We start from the raw sequence: 21,791 nt of genomic DNA, 5'->3' as shown, positions 1-21,791 counted from the left end.
CAACTGAGGACAGGATGAAAAAAAACATAATATGTAGACATGTCTGTATTTATGACTGCTGAATTACCCTATTGTGAGTTAGTTCCAGAAGACATTCCTTTAATTTTCTTACAGATGCATTTAACGTGACTTTTTTAAATGATGTCTGAGATTTTTTGGTTATTTGTAAAAGAATTGGACAGTTGTGAGCAGCAGACATTTACCATTATCATACTGAGTGTAATTTTCTGCTTTATGGAGGGCTTGGATCCCATCTGAGAACATCCAGGATATCAAGGTGAATGTGCACCAGTTGCAAGTGAAGCGCAGTATGGGCTGGAAGAAGGCCTGTGACGAGCTGGAGCTGCATCAGCGCTTCCTGCGAGAAGGCCGCTTCTGGAAGACTAAGATGGAAGAGAGGCACGAAGAGGAGGCCGAGTCCAGCATCTCTTCCACCAGCAACGAACAGGTTGGCCCCCGACAGACTCCCTTCTTCCTGCAAGGAGAGCGCAACATTCTTAGACCAAAAGCTTTGAGTATTTTCAGTCTTTGCCCTTGAAACACTTGCGTTGAAATCTATGTTATTGTTGAATCATTTTTGTTTCCCGAACAACTAGAAATCAAAAAGGTGACTTTGACTGAAACTTGCGTTTTTATGTGAACCAGGCGATTCACCCTCCCATTATCTAACAGGTTTATCCAACATGGGGTCATGGTCTTTCCCAGCAAACAACAGGAACAGGGCAGGATACACCCTGGACATGATGCCAGTTCAAACACAAACACACACACCGAAGCCAGTTTTCCCTAAATGTGATTTAACCTACCAGTATGTCTTTGGAATCCACACAAATACAGGGAGAACATACAAACTCCACACAGACAGCACCACAGGTCTGGAATTGAACCCAGGGTCTCAGCGCCACCATTCCACCCCCACATAATTGAATTGAAAACAATTCATCGCTCTTTTTTTCTTCAGCTTCCAGCCCCATCTAGTGGCCAGTTGTGTATCATTTCCAGGATCCATTATTTTAAAAAATATATATATGGGGGGGGGTTCAATGTAGACAGGACTGCATAAATAAATACTTATTATTTTATTACCTGCATGTGCTCATTTTGTTTTGATCTGCAAACGAAGGCTAGTACAGGAACAGCACAAGATGGCAGCGTGGTTCAGGAAATAGAACAGCCTCTGAATTAAATCTGACTTTAATCTTTAATTATAATTGTAAGAAGCTGGTTTTGCAAGAACAGAATTGGGCATATTAACAGCAATCTTATTATATTAAACATTAGTTAGTCATGCCTCCTCCAATTAATCATCATTGCTCAATAACATATTGCTTCACACTATATTAAGAAATGCGCATAAGGAAACCAGGGATTAACTCATAATAGCAGCAGAGTTTCCTTCAATATTAGACTGGGGATTGTCAATATCATCATTGCTTGCTTAGGACACTCATATCCATGAATTTCTGGGTGATATATGGATTTCTAATCCACGTATTATTAATAATAAATATTACAGTAATGCTTAGTTATTTTCAGCTCAGTGTTTAAATTAATATATTATCTTCCACAGCTTAAGGTTAATCAGGAGCCGAAAACAAAGAAGGGGAGGCGTAGTCAACACACAGAGCCCAAAGAAGAAGTAAGTGCTTACAATGGTCTAAAGTGGACTATACTTTGAATATTAATAACACTGATATATCTCTAGAGAAGAATAACAGGGGGTTTAAAATGAAACAAAGCTTACTGAGAAAATACTGAGAATCTCATACGGCCATTTCTTGGAACAGTCTGCGGGAATCAACTTGAGCAGTTCTTGATTCTCAGAGAATCACTTTTAATTTGAGGAAGTCGCATCCTTCCTTCCGCCTGAAGTGCGTCTTCGGTTAATTTATGTTTGTGTCCCAGATCCTTCTACCATTGCTGGAATCAAAGTTGTCTTTTTGGTTCCCCTTGACAAGATTCTGCACACTTGAAGTAAGGCCCCTTGCACTCTCCTTTGTTCTCTGATTAGACTCAGAATCCCCAAAGAGACTGTTGTCATTCTTGATCAGATTCTTTCAGGGAAGCTAGGCGTTTTAGTGTTTATCCAGTGAGTAAGAAAAGTAAGTGATCGTCTAACAGAGGGATGTTATAATATCTAACATAATATATATATATAACATTACTTTATTAACCCTTTACAATTTCTTGTATTAGGAATTATCTTTTCACATACCCCAGCTTACTCTCCATGAGACACACAGACAGGGAGAGAGCCTGGGGTCAGAGCGCAAGGTCTGCCATTGTACAGCGCCCCTGGAGCAGTTGGGGTTAAGGGCCTTGCTCAGGAGCCCAACGGAGTAGGATTCCTCTGCCAGATGCAGGATTTGAACCGGCAACCTTCCAGCCACAGGCGCAGATCCTTAGCCACAGAGCCTCCGCCCTAACGTTGATTATTGATTTTTTAATGTTGATGTTGATTTTTTTTCTTTCAGGACCCAGAGCCAGAAATTGAAGCAGTGAGCTCCAGTCAAGAAATCCCCACCACTCCCCACCAACCCGAAAGGCTGTCTGTCTCAACTCAGACCAAAAAATTAAGTGCCTCCTCACCGAGAACACTACATCGGAGCACCCAGACTAACAATGACGGCGTGTGCCAGAACATGTGTCATGAGAAGTACACCAAAATCTTCAACGACGTGAAAGAAATGATGAAGGCTGACAACAAGCGGGAAACTGAGAGAGTTGTACGGGAAGCACTGGAGAAGGTAAAGAAGACACAAGGATTTTCAGCCTCACTCTTATCTTGCCTGATGACCTGCAAAACTTATTTTATTTGCTTAAAGTGACTTGAGGGGTTGAATGAGTAAACATGGAGTTTGAGAAAATTAGAGAAGATACCGCACAGGAAAAAAATCTGTTTAATAGTTGTGCTGGTCATCTAATTATGTATGTAATGTACTGTGTCATTTTACACCCCAGCTAAAAAAGAAAGTGGTTTGAAGTTGCCGTATTTTCTGTTTATTTGGCGTTTCAACCTGAAACCAAGCATCCTTTAGATTACATTTTACTGTCCTGTGACCATTAGTAATTTGAATTAGAATTAGTCATTTCAATTAGTAATTTGAATCTTTGCTTGGTACAAAGATAAAATAAAATATAAAACAAAATAACTGTCTGGGATTCCCTTATGTTACAGCCACAATACCTACATTAAAAACTATAAAAAATTAGTAAAACGCTCAAGCAAGAAAGCATATCAGTTGAACTTGACAGCAAACAGCAGGTTTGATGTTTGATGTTTAATTTCAGTTAAGTAATGATTTCAGATTAAAATCCATAATATGAGTCCACTTATTTCTGCATGTGCAGTTGCGCACAGAGATGGAGGAGGAGAAACGCCAGGCTGTGAATAAGGCTGTGGCGAACGTTCAGGCGGAAATGGAGAGGAAGTGCAAACAGGTGAAAGAAAAGTGCAAGGAGGAGCTGGTGGAGGAAGTCAAGAAAATGGTTGCACAGCACAAACAGCTCATTTCTCAGACTAAGAAGAAGCAGTGGGTAAGTGCTCACTCACCACTTTCTAAAACACGGTTTCCACTGATTGAACTCCACTTTGAGGATCCATTTTCAAGAACTCAGTTGCTCATAAAGGGTTCCTGATGTTAACATAATTGATATATATTTTTTTAATTATGAAATACACAAAACAAAATTAAATGTCAGACCGAAGATTTGCCTGAGAAAATAAGACTGATTTTATATATTACTAGACTTGGGATGAAAACATTCCCTGGGTTTCCTGGGAATCCCCTGTAAATCCTTTCTGAAGACCCTAAAGGTCTCTGTACCCTTGACTGAGAGTCCACTTTTCTGTCAGGAGCTATCAGGTCTGAGATCCAGTAGTTTAATTGATGAATAACATTACCGAAGAGGGATTGCTTTCATCAATCCCTCTTCGTAGACCACTACAGCACTGCTTAAACACTTTTGGATTGCCAAAATAAGGCTCTCACTGTGCTTAGTTTATAAACACCACATGCATGTTTTTAAGTAAAAAGAAGTTACAGAATGTTGTCATATTAAAACAAGCAGCCTTTGAAAAGATAATGTGACACTGTGACAGAAAGTTATGCATACAGTAAAGCAGAAAACAGAGTTCATCTTTTAAGCTGTTGCTTCTTGGAAAAGATTTCTCTGTTGGGTATCTTCAGCATTTTAAACAGCATCCAAGAAAACACATCCCAGCCAAACAATTCTTTATATTTTGTAGCAGTTGGTGTCATTTTCATCAGTGTGATAAGGATGTCTTCAGTAAAACAAAGTGTAAAGAAATTCGGCCGTGTGAATAGTCAAACACTGTGTGCACATGGAGAAGGTTTGAGTTACAGCTTATCATTAAAATGTCTAAAGATAATCATTTACAGTATGTGTTTAAACACGGATGAGGTTGATCAGAAAGGAACGCAGAAAACAGGCAGCCCCAATAATGATCTTATTAATACCATTGCTTCCACATTGAAGTATGTGCAGTAAGTGTGTGAGGTTAGCTGAAGTATTCAGACAATGGTGTTGTAGAGACTATAAACCATGAAACTGTTGGTGCAGAAACACATGGCACCCATGGGCAACGGGCATTTTGGTGACAACCATTTGTACTCTTGAAGGGCAGGGTACACAGTTGCACAATAAACTTATTTGGGCTCCATTATCATTGACCAAAGGAACAGGTGGTAAATTATGTGGATCCTCGGTGTACAGTTTTCATTATTCAAGTTTTGAATCGATATTGTGTGAACCGTGTATGAACAGGGGAAGAGGTGATGCTGGTTGTTTGTTTAGTGAGGAGATAATTCCATCTCCTGTTTTTCAGTGTTACAACTGTGAAGAGGAGGCAATGTATCACTGTTGCTGGAACACATCGTACTGCTCCATCAAGTGTCAGCAGGAGCACTGGCATGCTGACCACAAACGTACCTGCCGCAGGAAAAGATGAAGGCCTGCCTCCTTTCTCTTCTCCTGTCAGTGACTCACTGTGTCTCCTGCTCCTGCCGTAGCAGAACGCGTTTTATGAACACACAAATTGGGTAGTTTCGTTTTCTGAAATCTCATTTGCACCAGCCTTCTGAACACTTTGTGTACCGAAAACTTTGCACAGAGTTGAAAAGAATTCGTTTTCCTTTGTTTCTCTCTCTTTCTCCGTTTATTTAATACGCCCAAGATTGATTTTATTTTTTCAAAATCATGATCATGTGTGCGGGGGCATGACTCAAATGCACAGAATGGTAAAATGTGTCTTTTATTGTCTAGCTTATTTTATGTTTGTTGGCAAATGTGTTATTTAAGTTGAAAGCAAAAAAAAAAAGACAAGCATTTATGGAAAAAGTACATTTATTACCTGAATTGTTTTTAAAAAAAAGTCACTTTTCTTACTACAAATGAAAATGAAAAAAATCTGGATGTTGAACTCAATCGTAAAAAAACATTGTAGCATTAAAAATGTTTTCCTTTCTTTAAGAAAATTTTCAAATTTACAGTGTAGGTCTTGGACAACGGTTTTAGTCATCCAAATTTTAAGGTGATTATGTATTTGTATTGGTTAATACCCATTTTCCAGAATTATTACGGTTATTATTGAAATAGGGGACAGGGTTATGATGACAGGTATCATACCTGTCAAAAAACTTCCGTTTATAATTATGTGCATTTTGGTTCATGGTCTTTAAATATATTGTAATTTTTATGAACATTTTGCTAGATTTTCTCTTTTAGCCTACAGTACTGGGGAATATAGGAATCTTAACTGAGCTGGATCTTAGAGAAGGTTTTACTATTTACTTCTTATTTTAAGGTTTGCACTTTTTGTTTTTCTTAAATGCTTGTAAAAATTGCCAAATACTACCTTTATCGTACTGGTCTTAACAGACGAAATGTAATGGTGACGTTTTTTCTTTTTTCATTGACCTCAGTGTCATTTATATATTGTGATATTTACACTGTTGGTTTCATTGTAGAATACAAATACCACCTAGTTGAAAATCTCTTCACTGCTTTTCACTGCTTCTGTTGTAGTTAGTGGTTGGTGCCTGTTATTTCAATACCATCATTGTACACAGAATGAAGAAAAGTGCATGTAGATTAATATTTCAAAATTAAAGTGATTAAAAAAGTTTGCTTGCTGAATTTCCTGGTTCAAAAAGCAGACAGATATGGATGGACCAATATAAAATATATCAAATGCCGATGAATAATGTATTCTGTATTGTGCGTACAAGACTTTCACAACTGAAGGAAGTCTAGCAGTTTGGGCTTTCGTAGCAATTAGCCATCTCTCATACTTGAAATATACATGCGCATAAACTCACTGTGGGAACACAATAAAAAGTACAGTATGGTTGCTTGATTTTTGATAAGAGAAGAAAAATAAAAACTTGTCACCTTACAAAAACTTTAGCAGTCCTTCAGCCTATCGTCTTTCTTGGTTACAAGTAATGTTTGATTATGGTTACAAAATGTAAGATTTAAAGTATCATAGCTTAACTGGTTTCCTGGCCCTTAAGAAAGTCCACCTGTTAGTTCCAGGTTATGACCATGGATCTCAGGATGCAGTTTCTAAGCAAAACTTTAGGCACAAACATGTGACTTGTTCCCAGTACTAAAATATGTAATTGCTGACAAATGTAGGCACGACGGTTGTAAGTGTGGTTATGTTGTCTACCTGCAAAGTTTGTTGTGAGAACGACAATGCTGATGTCACTGTAGCACTACAGCACTACATGTAAATAAATACTACAAGTTTCAGGGAAAATATCCTCTCCAGCCATGATTATGCTGACCCCTCTCTCTCTCTCTCTGCTTCCTTTCACAGAAAATCCAGTACTCTTACTCTAGAAAGACACCATGTGGCTCAAATTAAACTTAAACTGATCACACATTCCTCGAGTACTCAAAATACTAATGTTTAAAAACATATCCATTCATTTACAGATTTCAGCTTTTCCCTCTTCCCAGATTTCCATTTCTTCACACATTTTTTTCATATTGCATCCCCATTCCTTGTTTTCTTTACCAACTCCTTCACTTCATATTCCTGCTACTTTCTCTCCCTCTCACATCTGAATAAGACTCCAAATCCAAAAATGTTTCATGTCTTTCATTCTATATTATAACATGGAATTACCATTATCCACTTTTTCCAATATGTAAAATAACCTATTAAGCAGATTTTCTTTTATGTTTTTCAATGTTACCTACTTCCCACAATTAGTTTGCATTATATCAATCCACTGTCATGTACCGTAATTGTGACTATGTCAAGGTGTTTGCTCTAATGCTGCTGTTTTGTGGAAAACATTTACAAACCTGCAGTTATCTCTGGAACTCAATACTTAGGAATGACAACACCTTAAATTGCTTACTACAAAACAATTATCTGTAGGGGGAATAAAAATCTGAATATCTTTAAATGTACTATGAAATATTTTATATTAGTCCATCCCTGGTTATAAATGACCATTTGTGATATTTTCTTAAGTGGAAATATTTTGATGTATAATCATTCCAGTCTGTAAAATATTGCTGGTATCTGCATGAAAGTAAGGTGTGTGTTATCTGATTTTTTTTTAATTTTTATTTTTAACATTTAATGACATAGTTGCACTTCCTGAAATGATGCAATATGAAATGATATGGTTTTTAAAAAAATGCAGTAAGGTTTTTTTTTTCCCTTCACCGCTTAACTGATAAATTCTGAATTGTTCCTAGTAAGAAAAGTGTTACAACTAATTCATGACTAATCCAGAAACTGTCTTCTAAAACTTCAGCTCTCTCTCTCTGTTCATATGTATACATTTTATTGTGGCTGTCAGTTTTCTATGCTTTCTGGCATTTTTTGTAAGATGCTGTAGCTAGTAATATATATAATATATATAGTCATTCTATGTGCTAACATGGAACAATAAATGTATCTTCAACAAATATTGGCTGTTTTCATAAACACTCATTTGTAGGTGGAAAGTTACCTTATATTGTGTCATGTAATTGTGCTTTAAAGGTCACACATTTATTATATACTTGAGATATTCTTTTAATGTTTTTTTTTGCTTTATTAGTTATTTTTGTTTTCTGATGCAGGCATTTACACAGTGTACCAAACGTGTGAAATGAAAATAAATTAAATGGCTTAGTGATAAAAGTGGTAGTTGATGTGCAACTATTGCATGTATAAATGGGTTTTGCACTGCAGTTCCCTTCCACCTACTACGATATGCTGGTTAGATTTGATTTGCCAAGTTGTCTTCTTTTTTGGTGGTGGGGGGTAACAGTACCACTGGCTAATTGGACTACAGAGAAACGTAACCAAACCATGGTAGGTGAATGGTCTAATGCCATTTGCTGTATAAATATTATTGACATATGAAGACAACACCAAGACAAGAGTGGTTTTTGGGTAATATTGCAGAAGCGCTTTTAACTCTTGTATTATAAAAAAGGGGAAGCTACTGACCCCAGAATACAAACTAAAGAGCAACCAAACCATGAGTAAAGAAACACACCTCTCTGTATCAATTAAGCATTTTAGTCAATTGAACTGCATCTGTACTGTGTGTTTAATCCTCACATTGCTACTGTTGTAAAATTTGTTTACTATATTTTCTCATTCAAAAAATTAATACATACAAATTTTATATTTTGAAGTATTTACTCTAAATTTTTAGTTTTTCAACACATTTGGAACGGGTGATTTAGATCCTCTGATTTGGGTTGTTTATGGCAGTTACGATAAAGCACAAATTGAAAGATCTTCACAAAAACTCATGACAGAAATAACAAGTTTTTCATTTTAAAGAGCTAATGAAATTCCCATTCCTTATTCTTTTCTTGTGCTTCAGATAGTATTAAGATCCATCTCTTAAAAACGGATATGCAACACATTTTAACTTCAAACATTATCGTGACCAATTATTACCCCAGAACTCGTAAAGAGGTAAAGTGAGAGGAGAATATTTCTAAAGGTTTACTTCTTTCATTAAGGACTCTGCACTGGTGGCACAAAGGTTTTCTCTTAGAAAGTGTGGCATATTAGTTAATTTCTGTTTTTTATCTTGATTTCCTTCAGTTTGGGGCATTCAAAAGGCTATATTACGCATCACAAACATCAATGATTAATGAAACTTATGCAAAAAATAATTACAAGTTAAGAATACATTGACAGTAGAAAATACATTTACATATTTAGAGGATCATGAGCTGACTCTATGACAAGATGAAAAATCATTAAAATCCTTAAATTTATGTCAACTTTTAAATTAAGCAGTACACCAGTGCTAAATTGAGAGTTTTTGCTGAATAATCCAACAATAACAGAAAATATGGTCAGAACATACTGTATATCCTAGTAGACAGTCATCATGGTTTAGGTACTGTAGGTCCTAGCTAATATGTATGAGTTCTTTGAAAAAACAAAAACAATAATCGACATATACTGGGTACATGACATGCTATATTTAAATTTTCATAAGGTTTTAAAAATACTGTTTTTACTCACAGAATATTCATGCTCAAATTAAAGGTGGTAGGCATTCAGAGAAATGCTTATGTTTGAGTTTGGAACTGATTAATGGCTACATAACAGGCGGTTCAGATAAGAAGAGAGTGCTCAAATTCAGGTTATTTCTGGTATAGTTAGTAAACTAGCCACGACTGCAGATCTGCATTCCCAAAATAGCAGGATAAGCAAACACTGTATATGAATAAAATTCAACTGGTTTTAGGATTCAAGATCAGTCAGACAATTGGGAAATTATGTTTAAAGTAGACAGGTGCAGGGCATCACATAGAGGTAGTAAAAACAAAGTATAGATATAAAAAGAGAAACAAGGCTTGAAGAATATACTTATGAGAAAGACTTAAAGGTGTTTATGCTGGCACATTATTTTCACCTTCTCGATAACATGGAGATACAAAAACGAATTTATACTTTGAATCGTAGAAAAGTTTTGTTAAAATTATACGATGCAATACTAAGACCTCATTTAAAATATTGCATTCAGTTTTGGTCACCACATTTTAAAAACATTATTGATGCTCTGTACAGGGAACAGATACTGTACATTCCTGGATAGTCTAAAACTATTGAAATTTTTTAGCCTTGAACAGAGAACTTTCCTACTAGACTGTTCATGCATTAACTCAGGTAAATACCTTGTTCTTCCATGTCATCAAATAAGAACATAAGAAAAGCTACAAACAAGAGTTAATCATTAGGCTGATGAAACCAATTTGTTTGCTAGTAGCTAATGGAACCTGAAGTCCCATCTAGATGTTTTTGGAAATATATCAGGGTTTTGGCAATTTGAAGTGCTAGCTTGACATAGTCCTCCAAAACCCTCTGTGTTGATGATGCTGAATAGATCCACTGTTTTGACATTGTCAATGAAATTGACAGCTCTGATTAGTTGAATTGCAGGCCTCTGTCAAGTAGCATATACCATAATATTCTAACTCTAACATTCTTGATGTGAAAGATCTTCATTTTAAAGTTTTAAAATAATTAAAAAATAAAAGAACAGTTAAGTACTTTTTTTCTATTTTTGTGCCCTTTGAAATTGTCTCCCAAACAGCAAAGCAGACAATAACACAGCTGCACTGAAAAGTCATTTTAAAATACAACTGGAGCTCGGCAGAATTTTCCTTCAGGGAGATACAGATGAATGAACAATAAAATGTTCTTATTATTTTTCTTGGTGCATTCACCATATTTTCCTCTGAAATAGAAACCAGCTAGTCTGTAGATTAGTTCATACATAGAAAACTCCTGCAATCAATTTGGCTAGTAGCTGTATTCCAGGAGTATGGTACCAGGATACAGTACGTTATGTCCCTGTATTAAGATAATCATTAACATTTTCACAGCATCTTTTTAGTTTTATTTTAGCTCAGGCACAATTGAACAGGCTGCTATCTGAAGCTGCATTTTGAATTCTAAGGGACAAACGATGACATATCTGCCTATTATTGATGATAACAGGCAAATATTTAATCATAACCATCGAATAATGTAGAGCTATTTATAAGAGTGTTACCTATTCCAATTTTCAGATCCTGCAAGTTGAAGAGCACCTATAGTGCCAATCACACAGTCCACCACTCTTTTATGCTTCTTCCAGCACTGCTTTTCAGTTCAATGGCCTCTGTAGCCTTGTGTTTGGTCTCTGTCCCCATTTTCAACTTCAGCAAAATTAGTTCAACGAGATATGAATCTATTCACAGGGAGCAGAGAAGGTGATATACAGTTGCTGACATACATTTCGCCCTTTCCTATCTAAACCAGAAGAAAATTGTCAGAAGGTATAAAATAAGTAGAGGTCTCATAAATATGTAACATTCAACTATCATTAAGTTAAATATCATTGTTAGAAAGGGTCAATAATTAGAATGAAATATGACAAAATGAACTAAATTACAAAGATTTGATTGCACAGTACATAAAATAAGGGAGATCAGCTACTGAAGTGGTGAATAAAAACCAGCTAACGGTGAGAGAAAAGCTGAAAATTGCACCTTTTCTTAGAAGTCTGATGTACCTATGTCCACTGTTAGAAGAGTACAAGTACAAACATCAAGCAATCTGTTTAACTAAACTTTGACAACAAGAGGTCATCCCAGGAAAATATCAAAATGAACCTTAAGACGATCAGCAAGAACTACAAGCAAAACAATTGGTAATTGAAATATTAGCAGGCAAAAGACAAAATAAATTCAAGTTTAATTTGGTGGTACAAGTACTGTAATTTCTTATATTCCAAGTACAAGTTAGCTCTAGGTTAGGACATAGATGTCGCTGCTGGTCACTGGAATCCTCTACTGGCAATACAAAGCTGACAGGGCTTGGTCAGGGCAGGGCTGGGATCAGTCCTACAGGGCTCTCTTGGCTTTCTAGCAGACAGTGAACCCACAGGCTCACAGAGATAACAGCTCCAATTCTGTCAGGCAATGTAGAGCTCGCAGTGTCAAAACTGAAAGGGCTTGTTGGTGGGCAGGTCAGAATTCTGCCCATTCTCCAGTCTCTCCATGAGGTGAAGGGTTGTTTGCTGTGAGCTGAGCTGTAAACCATTAGTGTTGAATACTAATGTTGATGTACTTCAACATGACTGTACTCAAAAGCATACTTCAATACTTCGCAAAGTAACATGTACCTGTAACTACTGCTGTTCTGATTTTCAGGAGAACATGAAACATATGATTGTATCATTTTAAATGGGGAAAACCCACATTTTATGATTACAATGTTGCAGTATCTCAAATCATTTTAAGGGATAGATGTAGCCAATAATAAAGATATGAAGGCAGTTTCCTATTGCCAATATCCATCTTCAGTAGTTAAATATTTGCCTTATGAATGCATACATACATATATATATACGGCAGAATGGCTTAAACACAGAAAACAATTCCTTTTTCATTTTCAAAGATAACAAAGCACATTCTCTTCAAGTTATTTGAAATTATCAGTCACCTTTAGCCATTCATTCTAATCCTCATAAGGGGTAATGTCTGGATCCACCAAATATGGTAATAGCGATGACTGATGCAGACATCTGACACTGGCTTGGGGTCATTCCTCTTGACCTGGCTTGAGTGAGTTTTAAACGGATACCTGCTGTTGTACCTGAGATCCCAGGAAAAGCTGAAAGGTCGGGATAACATTATCAGGAATAGCCACTGGGCAGAATGAAAAGAATGGTCACTCATAATTCCCCATTTGGGGTAATAACATACTGTGGAGTAACCACGGCTGGACTCTGACTCAAAACGTGCTGTAACACTGCTGTAATTTTATAAACTGTGGGAGATGCAACTTGTGTGTGTCTTCTCCCATTGTTCTCCAGAAATGGACGTTTTTGTCACAAATGAAACTCATCTCAAACCTTCAGTGGATACAAGCACTGTGACTCCTTGTATCCCCACATTAATGACGATTGGTCTTTTTAAACCCTTGGTTTTTTAAAGCAAATCTGATAATGCTCTTTGAAACTTTGCATTGGATTATGTTAAAAACAGCTCTTTTGTGTCATGTAATTGGGCAATACTAAAAGAATAAGAGTACTAGCTAAACATAATTTTAACTTCAGATAGAAAGTACAAGAAATCTGTGTCAAGGCAGAGTACGTAATTCCTTCTTGGACTGTTAAACACAGATGTGTTGCTCAAATTTGGACATATTCAGCACAGCACAACACAGCACAAATTGGGCTGTATTGACACCTGTGAGGGTATGGGTTAATAAAATTAAAACTGAGATCACTTCTTCAGAAGTTATAGCTTCCTCAGATTCATTATTACTTCTATAAATGAAAGCAAGAAAGGATTTTCAGAGCAACAAAAATAAAAGCTTTTATTCTGTTCATTTGAATATAAAACAGGCGTTATCACAGATGTACAAAGCGTACTGGTGGTTTAAGATATAAGAAAGGTTGCTATCGTTTTAGCGAAGAAAACAAAATCTCAGTTGTGATTGGTTGAGTACATAAAATATCCTTAACCAATCACCAGACTCATTGAAATAACGCTGCTAACATTCAACTGATATAAGGGACAAACTCTCCCTTGGGTAAAGTGTCAAGCAGGATTATATATCATAAACAAGCACCATGAGGAGTCTGTTCCTGTTTTTAACTGGTTTGTGTTTGTATGATTGCAGTGTACCTTCTATTTTTTAAAACTTGTGAATGTACGTTTTTTAAGTCCCAACTTCAAAAGCACTAGGTCACAACACAATAAACATGTTTTTGTACATTCTGATACATGGTTTATCTACAGTACGAATTCTAATACAGGCCAATCCTTTATTGCTAAGACATACTGGACTCATAATTGTTGTTCCTTCCATTTTTTTTATCTTTGCAACAATACAAAAAAAAGGTATTTACTATGAGTACCCAATGTTACAGAATTTAACTCTACAACAAAATGACAGGTTGAAGAAGAGATTCAATTAAGAATGGCAAATCGTGAGGAGTGAATCCTAGTGCTCTTTTTAGGATTCTAAACTACAAAAAGCCACTAGTAATAACTTAGTATTGAGCGTTAGCAGCTAACTGTCTTGGCTACTATAACTATATGTTACTCTGGGTCATGATTCACCAATTACAATCATAATTGTAAAACATTAATTCAAAACCTGTGACATATTATGCGGGATAAATATAAAATTGTGACTTGCACACTGCAAAATACCAAGGTCATCTTCAAGTACAGGAATATAGTTTAAACAGTAACAATAGAAAATCTGTAATAGCTTTAGGTGGGAGGGTATGATCACTGTATCTGCTGTCCTGAATGCAAACTTAGACTTTTCCCGGTAAAAACACTTTAGTGCACCTGAACTAGTGAATTTAGGCAGCTATTTTTTCAGCCAAAATGGCTGTTAAAACATGACTTAATACTTTTAACCAGGTGTACAAAACATGTTTCAAGCAAACTTGCACAAACATACAAAAGTGACTAAGCAGATTTTCCAGTAGCTAACAGATATTTACAGACACTTTGCAGATCCTTACACAAGAGGTCTAACTTTCCAGGCAAAGAAATTACATCACAAAATGTTGCAAAATCAAAATTCAAATTCATGTGCAGTTTCTTTTGTTTCTTAAATTGGAAAACATTTCTTTTATTTGGGAATAACATTACCAACGCTTCCATACGTCACAAAGTGCAAGACCGTTTTCTTCTGTTTTTAAAAGAGCAGTTTGCATTTTCATTAAAAGCTCATGTAAATCACCTCCCTCAAATGAAATGAAAACCCATCGAAAAGGCAAATTTCTCTTTCCCATTATAGAAACAACATAAAATTCCCCATTGTGTATAGATTGTTCTATTTTCAGCCATTCAGACAATTTGAAACGTGACATGGATAATAACTGACAATAAAAAGGAAGTCTTTGTTCCACATTGTTCACATCATGACTTAAAACACAGGTTATGTAGTTACAACAACAAAAAGTGGACTATAACACTAAAAGTCTGATATGGTGTTTTAGTCTGGAAAACTTTAAAAAAATGAAGCTGCTCATCGAAAGATACCACATTAATTCAACTGAATTAATTAAGAACCTGATATTAATTTTTATTGTTGTATTTTCTCGGCTCTATGATCCCTGCCACCCTACATGGGAAGAATGAGGAAGTGAGTACAAGCAGACTCTTCCAACCTTCTCACCCAGGAGTCAACTGGAGACCCAGGAGACCCCAGACCTCTTAACCCCACCCTACTCTCAAGTCAATAGCACACTGCAACTTTGGGTATCCCAGTCACAGTCTGCTAGAGCTCTGGCTGCACTTGGACAAGTGCCTTTACCGATTGAGCCACTAGGGTGCCCCACAATCAGATATCATTTAAGGAATCTAACAAAGGGAATTAAATGATTTTACCCTGACTGTGGCACAAAAAAAAAAAATCCAAGACATCAAAATATTGCTATCTTTTTTTCCCATCACATTAAAATCAAAAACATTGTTTTCACTAACATCATATTTTAAGTTAGCTATTTTAGAACGTTCTTGAATGTCCGGTTATCCATTATCAGTAAGACACTTATTTCTGGTCATGGTTACAGTGAACTGGATCCTAATCTAGAAGTAAAAGACACAAGGTGGCACTATACCTCAGACAGGACACCAGTCATATATTCTATAGTTATTGATTTCAACATTTACAACTTGGAGCAAATACCGAGTATCTGATGTAAACACTGAATCTCAAGGGAGACTAATTCAGAGTCGATATATTCACATATTGTTATTGCATGACTATCACTGCTATTTTGTTTTACATGAACATGTGTCATGCTGACAATAAATTGTATTAGCAGAACAACATATGTTAGATGTACCAATCCTGTCTTAGCTTCAATGTATTTATGGGGTGTGATTTGAAGATTGTAAACATTACCACACATGACTAAATTGCAGCATAAACAGATATCTAAAATGCCCCCCCCCCAAAAAAAAAGGTCTTTAACAGTGGGAAAACAAAACAACAAAAAAAAACAGCCAAGAAATTAGGCCACATGTTAAAAATGCAGAGTGAATATCTTAACACCATTGAAGGTTCAGAAAATACAAAGGTTTAATCCATCCCATTTATGTAGTTATGAACCATTAAAATGCATTGTTTTAAAAGCTCAACGTTTTTAATGCCTCACTGGGAAATTAAAAAATAAATTAATACAGAGATCAGAATGAAGGCACTGCCTCTGTGGATGTCTTTACAGAATACAGAATTTTCTTTGACTAATGGCAATCATTGCCAATGAATAAGCGGGAAGAAAATTCAGCTGGCTGCAGTTCAGATCTACTGCCTCTCATTTAAATAAAAAAAAAGAAAATCTGGAGATAGTCAAAATCAAATGAAACTTTAAAGAATCAAGAAATGTGGAGTTTTGAAATTTTGAAAATGTCTATTGGTATACCCACACACAAAATTAATGTACATATTAGTTTCTATAATTATCTTAAATTTCTGTATTGGTGCCATAAATCCAAGTTTGTTCCTTGTATAAACCTTTTGCTTATATAACACAGTAGTCATTGTTTACTTTATAGGGGTTTCCAAAAGTATTTTTTAAGTGAAACAAGAGTAACACTACCCCTCCACCCCACCCAAAAAAGTACCCATTTATTGTGGGAATGACCACTCATCCTCAATAGAGTTGATGTATAAAACCATTTAGGAATTATGACTTTTCTATATTTACAGTCTCTCAGTGCTCATCATCTCCAACCTGTCATTTCTGAATGCCTAACAAGAGTTTCACATGCCAGCACACACATTTACGAAAACCACCATTCATGCCAACAACAGAATCTCCTTCAGATATTTTGATGTTTAGAATATTTAAGCAACCATCTTCAAAGACAATTAGGTTTTTCACTTGCAGGTATCGTTTGATTGGAGGACTGTGAACTGGGAACACCCTGACTTATCCTTTTGGACTTGTGTGTGCCATTCAAACAAAGCAACAACATTTGTTTTATCTACAACAACAGACACCATGCAAGTGAGGAGTACTGCAATTCAAAACATTTTCATTGGTGAATCCTAGGACTTTTTCAATAGATATATTTATATATTTATATATTTTTATATACTTGATGTGATACTTTTCACTCAAGATAATACAATGTTTCGTTTTATATTAGCAAATATTTCAAGAGTAAAACATTCTTGAATGTCTTCTCTCATATACTTCTAAAGAGACAAAATAAATTAAAACTGGTTTTTGTACATAATTACATGATATGAAGTAACCTAAGCGTTTTCCTTCCTTATATTTAGTACAATGATATTTAAACATATGAAGACGTAAGGAACGCATGTTGACATCGTTTAAACAATAAAGCTGAGGGAAAAGCTCTCAGGGCTTCCTGACCAGGTGTAACGGAAAGAAAGAGACTAAGAGCCATTGGTTTGAGCAAGGTTGAAAAGAAAAGAAAAAAAAATAATTTCGTACCTTTGTACCTCTTCATAACATTTAAGGACAAAAATGGATATGTCCTATATCAGTAACATATCTATATTTGCAATGTTGAATATTTTAAAAACAGTAAACAACTTAAAATACAGTTTGCCACAGTATGTAAATATTTAAAAATACCCTTTCCTCTTAGAGGGCAGATTAAAAAAAAATGAGCAACTTCAGCATACATAACATAACAAAATATAGAGCCACACTTACTTAAAAAGCAATATTATCCAAATGAGCAAGAAACGTGTTCTATAATAGGGGTCTTTCTCCTCTTCCCCTCCCCCCCCAACCCCCCAAACAAAAATAAAACTGAAGTTTCTGTTGTCCTTGTTTTGGAAACTCATCCGAGAAAACCTAACACATTGTTCTTGCCAATTAGGAGTGCTTCTTCGACCTGTCATTGCACAACCTGTTCAGCTTCTCTAGTCGCTGCAGTCATCCTTCCTTTTTGTTCTGCATGACCGTAGTGAACACCACAACTTGTTTTTGTGTTATGTACATATAGTACAATCCATCAATCCATCAAGGCCTTGAGGCAGCAGGCTACATGTTGTAGGCCACATAAATAGGATCTAGCTGGTCTGCCAGGAATCCATCCCGGAGGTGCATACGCTGTTTCTCGCCACGAGAGTTAATTGGGATGACGCCAATGTCCACCACTACCACAACGCCCACGATAAGGTAATGTTCCTCTAAGACGACATTGGTGACCAAAGGAACAAGGTCCAGGGCTTCTTGCTCTGATCCGTCTAACTCCACGACCACGACCAGCAGGTTTGTCCAGGTGAATACCGCACTGGAAGAGACAACAGAGTTGGGGATGTAACTCTCAAAGCCTGTGTGTGTGTCAATATGAAGTGTGTAGTCAGATCATGTTGAAAGATTTCAACCAAACTAAAACTGTAGTGATTAAAACATTTTTTAAGTAATATATTACTTTATTCTATCTGAAGACATTAGGCCTTCAGACCAGATTAAATTAATTTTTGAAGCTTTCACCTTAATTTCCATTTGACAGAAAAGTACCATATTTGGAAAGCAGTTACAAAATAGTAAAATGCATAGTGACATTTTGTGATGCTGACAAAAACTGTATGGCCCATAAACTGGATTATATTAACAGGAACGTGAAAATAGCACTGCAATATCAAGTCAAATATTTATATCACGTGATATTATCAGATAGATTCTATAGAGTCCCATTATTTTCTTGTAGAGATATTTCAACTAAATAACATATAGATGCTTAAGTTAACAGAAGTGATAATACGGGTGTGACTGCATTTCGCTTTCTGTTTTGCCAAGATGTTTGTACCATTCTGTGATGCTCTTGTGGGTCCTTATTACAGAAGTCTCAATGTCAATTGGATGGTATCTCATCCCTCTGAGCTCCATGGCTTCATCTAGTGCACCAACAACATAAAGGGCATCGTGCCTCTCTAGAACAAAAACAAGAGTTGGTTACTACAAACGTCTAGGAATTTGACCTGAAGTGCACAAAACAAAATATGATTCTGGGGCCCCTTTCTCACCTCCACTTGCATCTGTGAGCTCTGTCCTCCTCAAGAAGCCCAAATAACCAGTCCGAGCCCAGATTGTCTGTGTGTCTCCAAAGCTTAGGCGAGAGTTGAAGTGATCAGACTGCAGGGATTCGTCACCATAGATGGTAAAGTACCCACTGGCGTTGTGGCCACTGTGAACCCAGATCTGTTGGAGAGTAATCAATATACCAGAAGGTAAAAATAAAAACAAAAACCATAGCCTAAGCTTATTTTTTCAAAGCATACATCAGAAAAAATGCAAACCCTATATTATTAGCAATATACTGTGAGTTCCAAAAACTAGAAACATAAATGCACACCTTCAGTTCTCTGCCTATTTAAATTACTTATTGTGGTATACCGCATTAATCAAAAGGTTACTGTGTCATATAATCAAATATTAAGGAGACGATAAGGCCTCTTTAGTTATTTCTTTTACTGTTAATTGTATGATAATATCCGCAGTCACAGCACATACTGTACATAACCCTGCTGCTTAAAAAAATCTAAAGATGCTGTACTGTCATCATAATCTCACTGCACAAAACAAAAGTAATATATGTCGAAATTAATTCAATTCCAGAAAATATAAGAGGCTATCTCGTTGTGATATGAAAAAAATTGGAGTGTGCTCTATATGGAGGATCATTGTTTCTCTGCCTGAGCAGTTCCTAGGTAAAGAATGCACTTCTGATCTCACCTCTCCTAGATGCGAGTCTCCCAGGGGCCCCTTGGTTTCAGGATTGGCAATGATGATGCGAACGCCAGGTAAAATCTGAAAGATTAGAGTCCTTCAATAAATCTCACCTTATTCTCCAGAGATCAGTAAAGCAGCTAAGTAACAGGGAGATCATGGCTCTTAAAATTACATGTAAAATGATGTTAGCTTCCGAAAATAATGACTCGCTATTGCTTATTACAAATAAAAGCTGATCTGCTTGTCATCTGTGCATGCTAATTGTTTTTTTTTTTAGATGAGAGGTCTTCAAACAAGTACAGGTTTTCTAAAAAACTGTAATGATCTTACTGACCTTTCCTGATTCCATGAGAGGCAAACTGTGAGGTGACCCCCTTTCTACCAAGCGAACCCTTTTTTGGAGAGAAAAAAATATACACGAAAACACAAATTAGAAACTGGTTGTTGGGGGTGGAAAACAAAAAACATCCACCTCATTTACTAATGCTGATTCAAAAAATGGGAACGGTTTAATTTTTATAGTAGACACCCGGAATCAACATTTTTTTTTTATTTTGTTTTGGCAAGCTAGCTGAAAGTTCCGCACAGTCTTACAGAAAAGGTTGGACCAACTAAAAATGATGAATCATTCACAGATGTTGCTGTGAGCTTGTAGGTGACTGGCACTTTGCAGAGGTCGTTCTCTCCCCCAGAGCCAATAGGATGCTGACTGACTCTGGGAATACCCTGCTGTATGTCTGACACCACGTCACCCAGACTTTTATCAGTGTCTTCTGAGTCATACAGCTCAACAAGTGCTGAAATAGAATGCTTTAACTGACAACGCCAACTGGGGTCCATTCACTTGTATTTTGGTCTATGTGTGATAAGTGCACAAACTGAAAACCTAAATGGGTACGGTGCCTTCATCAGAGCTTCCAAATATCCAAAACAGTTCAGTTTTTTCACTGGAATCCCTTTTAGCTGACCACCCCATCATCTCGTATTGTGCTAATCTGTGCAACCTTCTTTTTCACAACTCCCTTAACTGCCCACAGCAACCATCCACACCAGGTACTTTCCCCAGCAGTAGAGTTTATTGACATATGCAAAAGTGCAATGAAATGCTTTTTTGCATGTATACTCCTATACACAAAACATCAAGGAAACACCCAAAAAAAAACTCAGAACATCGGCAGCAACAACAAAAAGTTAAATAACATACATCTTAGAGACAAAAAACATTAGTGTGAGCCAGTGGGAGGGGTAGAATTCATTAATCTGACAGCTTGAGGGAAGAAGCTGTCTCTGAGTCTAGACGTTCGTGCCTTCATTTTCCTATAATGCTTACCAGAGGGAAGGGGGGGAAAGTGAGGAACCAGGATGACTGGTGTCCTTAACGATACTTCCAGCCTCCCTGAGGCAGCGAGTAGTAAAAATGTCTGAAATAGAGGGGAGCTCTTCTCCAATGTTGGACTGGTCTGACCTGACCACCCCCCGTAATGCCTTCCGGTCAGACAACGAGCTGCTGCCAAACCACACTGTAATTCCACATGGTAGCACACTCTCAATAGCGTACCTGTAAAATGTGGCAAGGACAGTTGAAGGCAGTCCATTTTTTTCCAATTGTCTGAGGAAGTAAAAGTGTTGTTGTTCCTTCTTTGTAACTCCATGCTGGGACCCTGTTAATTCATTAGCGATGAGGGTACCCAGGAACTTGAAACTGCTAACCATCTCAACAGCCACCCTACTGATATGAGCACAGATCACATCATCTGCAAATATACTGTATATCCAATACAACCCACCTTCAAGGCTCTGCACAATTCTATCACCCAGATGATATTGCTACATCCCATGCAAAAAATGGCCAGCTATTAACATTGGTGAGACAGGACGGAAACTGGGAGAGTGTTTCAAAGAACATGTCAGAGCTGTGAGGATCACAGATCTCCAAACTGGTAGTTCCCCATTTCACCTCTAACAACCACAATCTTTCCGATCTGTGTCCTCACAGAGGGGTTTTGGAACTCTTACTGCAGAAAGAAATCCGAAACCAAATTGATCCCT

At 36.7% G+C, this 21,791-nt stretch overlaps 2 protein-coding genes across 25 annotated transcripts in view; one reads left to right on the top strand and one right to left on the bottom strand.

Moving 5' to 3' along the window:
• The window catches only part of zmynd11 (zinc finger, MYND-type containing 11), a 61,754-nt gene extending 53,801 nt beyond the window's left edge, over window positions 1-7,953 (top strand). For all 6 annotated transcript variants that reach the window (XM_088643822.1, XM_088643820.1, XM_088643819.1 and 3 more), the window contains 5 exons: window positions 241-448; window positions 1,571-1,639; window positions 2,475-2,747; window positions 3,352-3,537; window positions 4,850-7,953. In XM_088643822.1, coding sequence (XP_088499948.1) covers window positions 241-448; window positions 1,571-1,639; window positions 2,475-2,747; window positions 3,352-3,537; window positions 4,850-4,972 — 859 coding nt within the window. In that variant the 3' untranslated portion in view covers window positions 4,973-7,953. The remainder of the gene's footprint in view (window positions 1-240; window positions 449-1,570; window positions 1,640-2,474; window positions 2,748-3,351; window positions 3,538-4,849) is intronic.
• Window positions 7,954-13,345: 5,392 nt separating this feature from the next.
• The window catches only part of LOC148657480 (disco-interacting protein 2 homolog C), a 223,566-nt gene continuing 215,120 nt past the window's right edge, over window positions 13,346-21,791 (bottom strand). For all 19 annotated transcript variants that reach the window (XM_088643808.1, XM_088643814.1, XM_088643797.1 and 16 more), the window contains 5 exons: window positions 20,077-20,134; window positions 19,746-19,820; window positions 19,037-19,211; window positions 18,820-18,943; window positions 13,346-18,300 (listed from right to left, as the gene is read on the bottom strand). In XM_088643808.1, the coding sequence (XP_088499934.1) occupies window positions 18,048-18,300; window positions 18,820-18,943; window positions 19,037-19,211; window positions 19,746-19,820; window positions 20,077-20,134 (685 nt within the window). In that variant the 3' untranslated portion in view covers window positions 13,346-18,047. The remainder of the gene's footprint in view (window positions 18,301-18,819; window positions 18,944-19,036; window positions 19,212-19,745; window positions 19,821-20,076; window positions 20,135-21,791) is intronic.

The sequence above is a fragment of the Lepisosteus platostomus genome, chromosome 8 (genome assembly GCF_059453375.1).
Source record: "Lepisosteus platostomus isolate fLepPlt1 chromosome 8, fLepPlt1.hap1, whole genome shotgun sequence".
NCBI lineage: Eukaryota > Metazoa > Chordata > Actinopteri > Semionotiformes > Lepisosteidae > Lepisosteus > Lepisosteus platostomus.
This window is presented reverse-complemented; position numbering and strand designations above follow the sequence as displayed.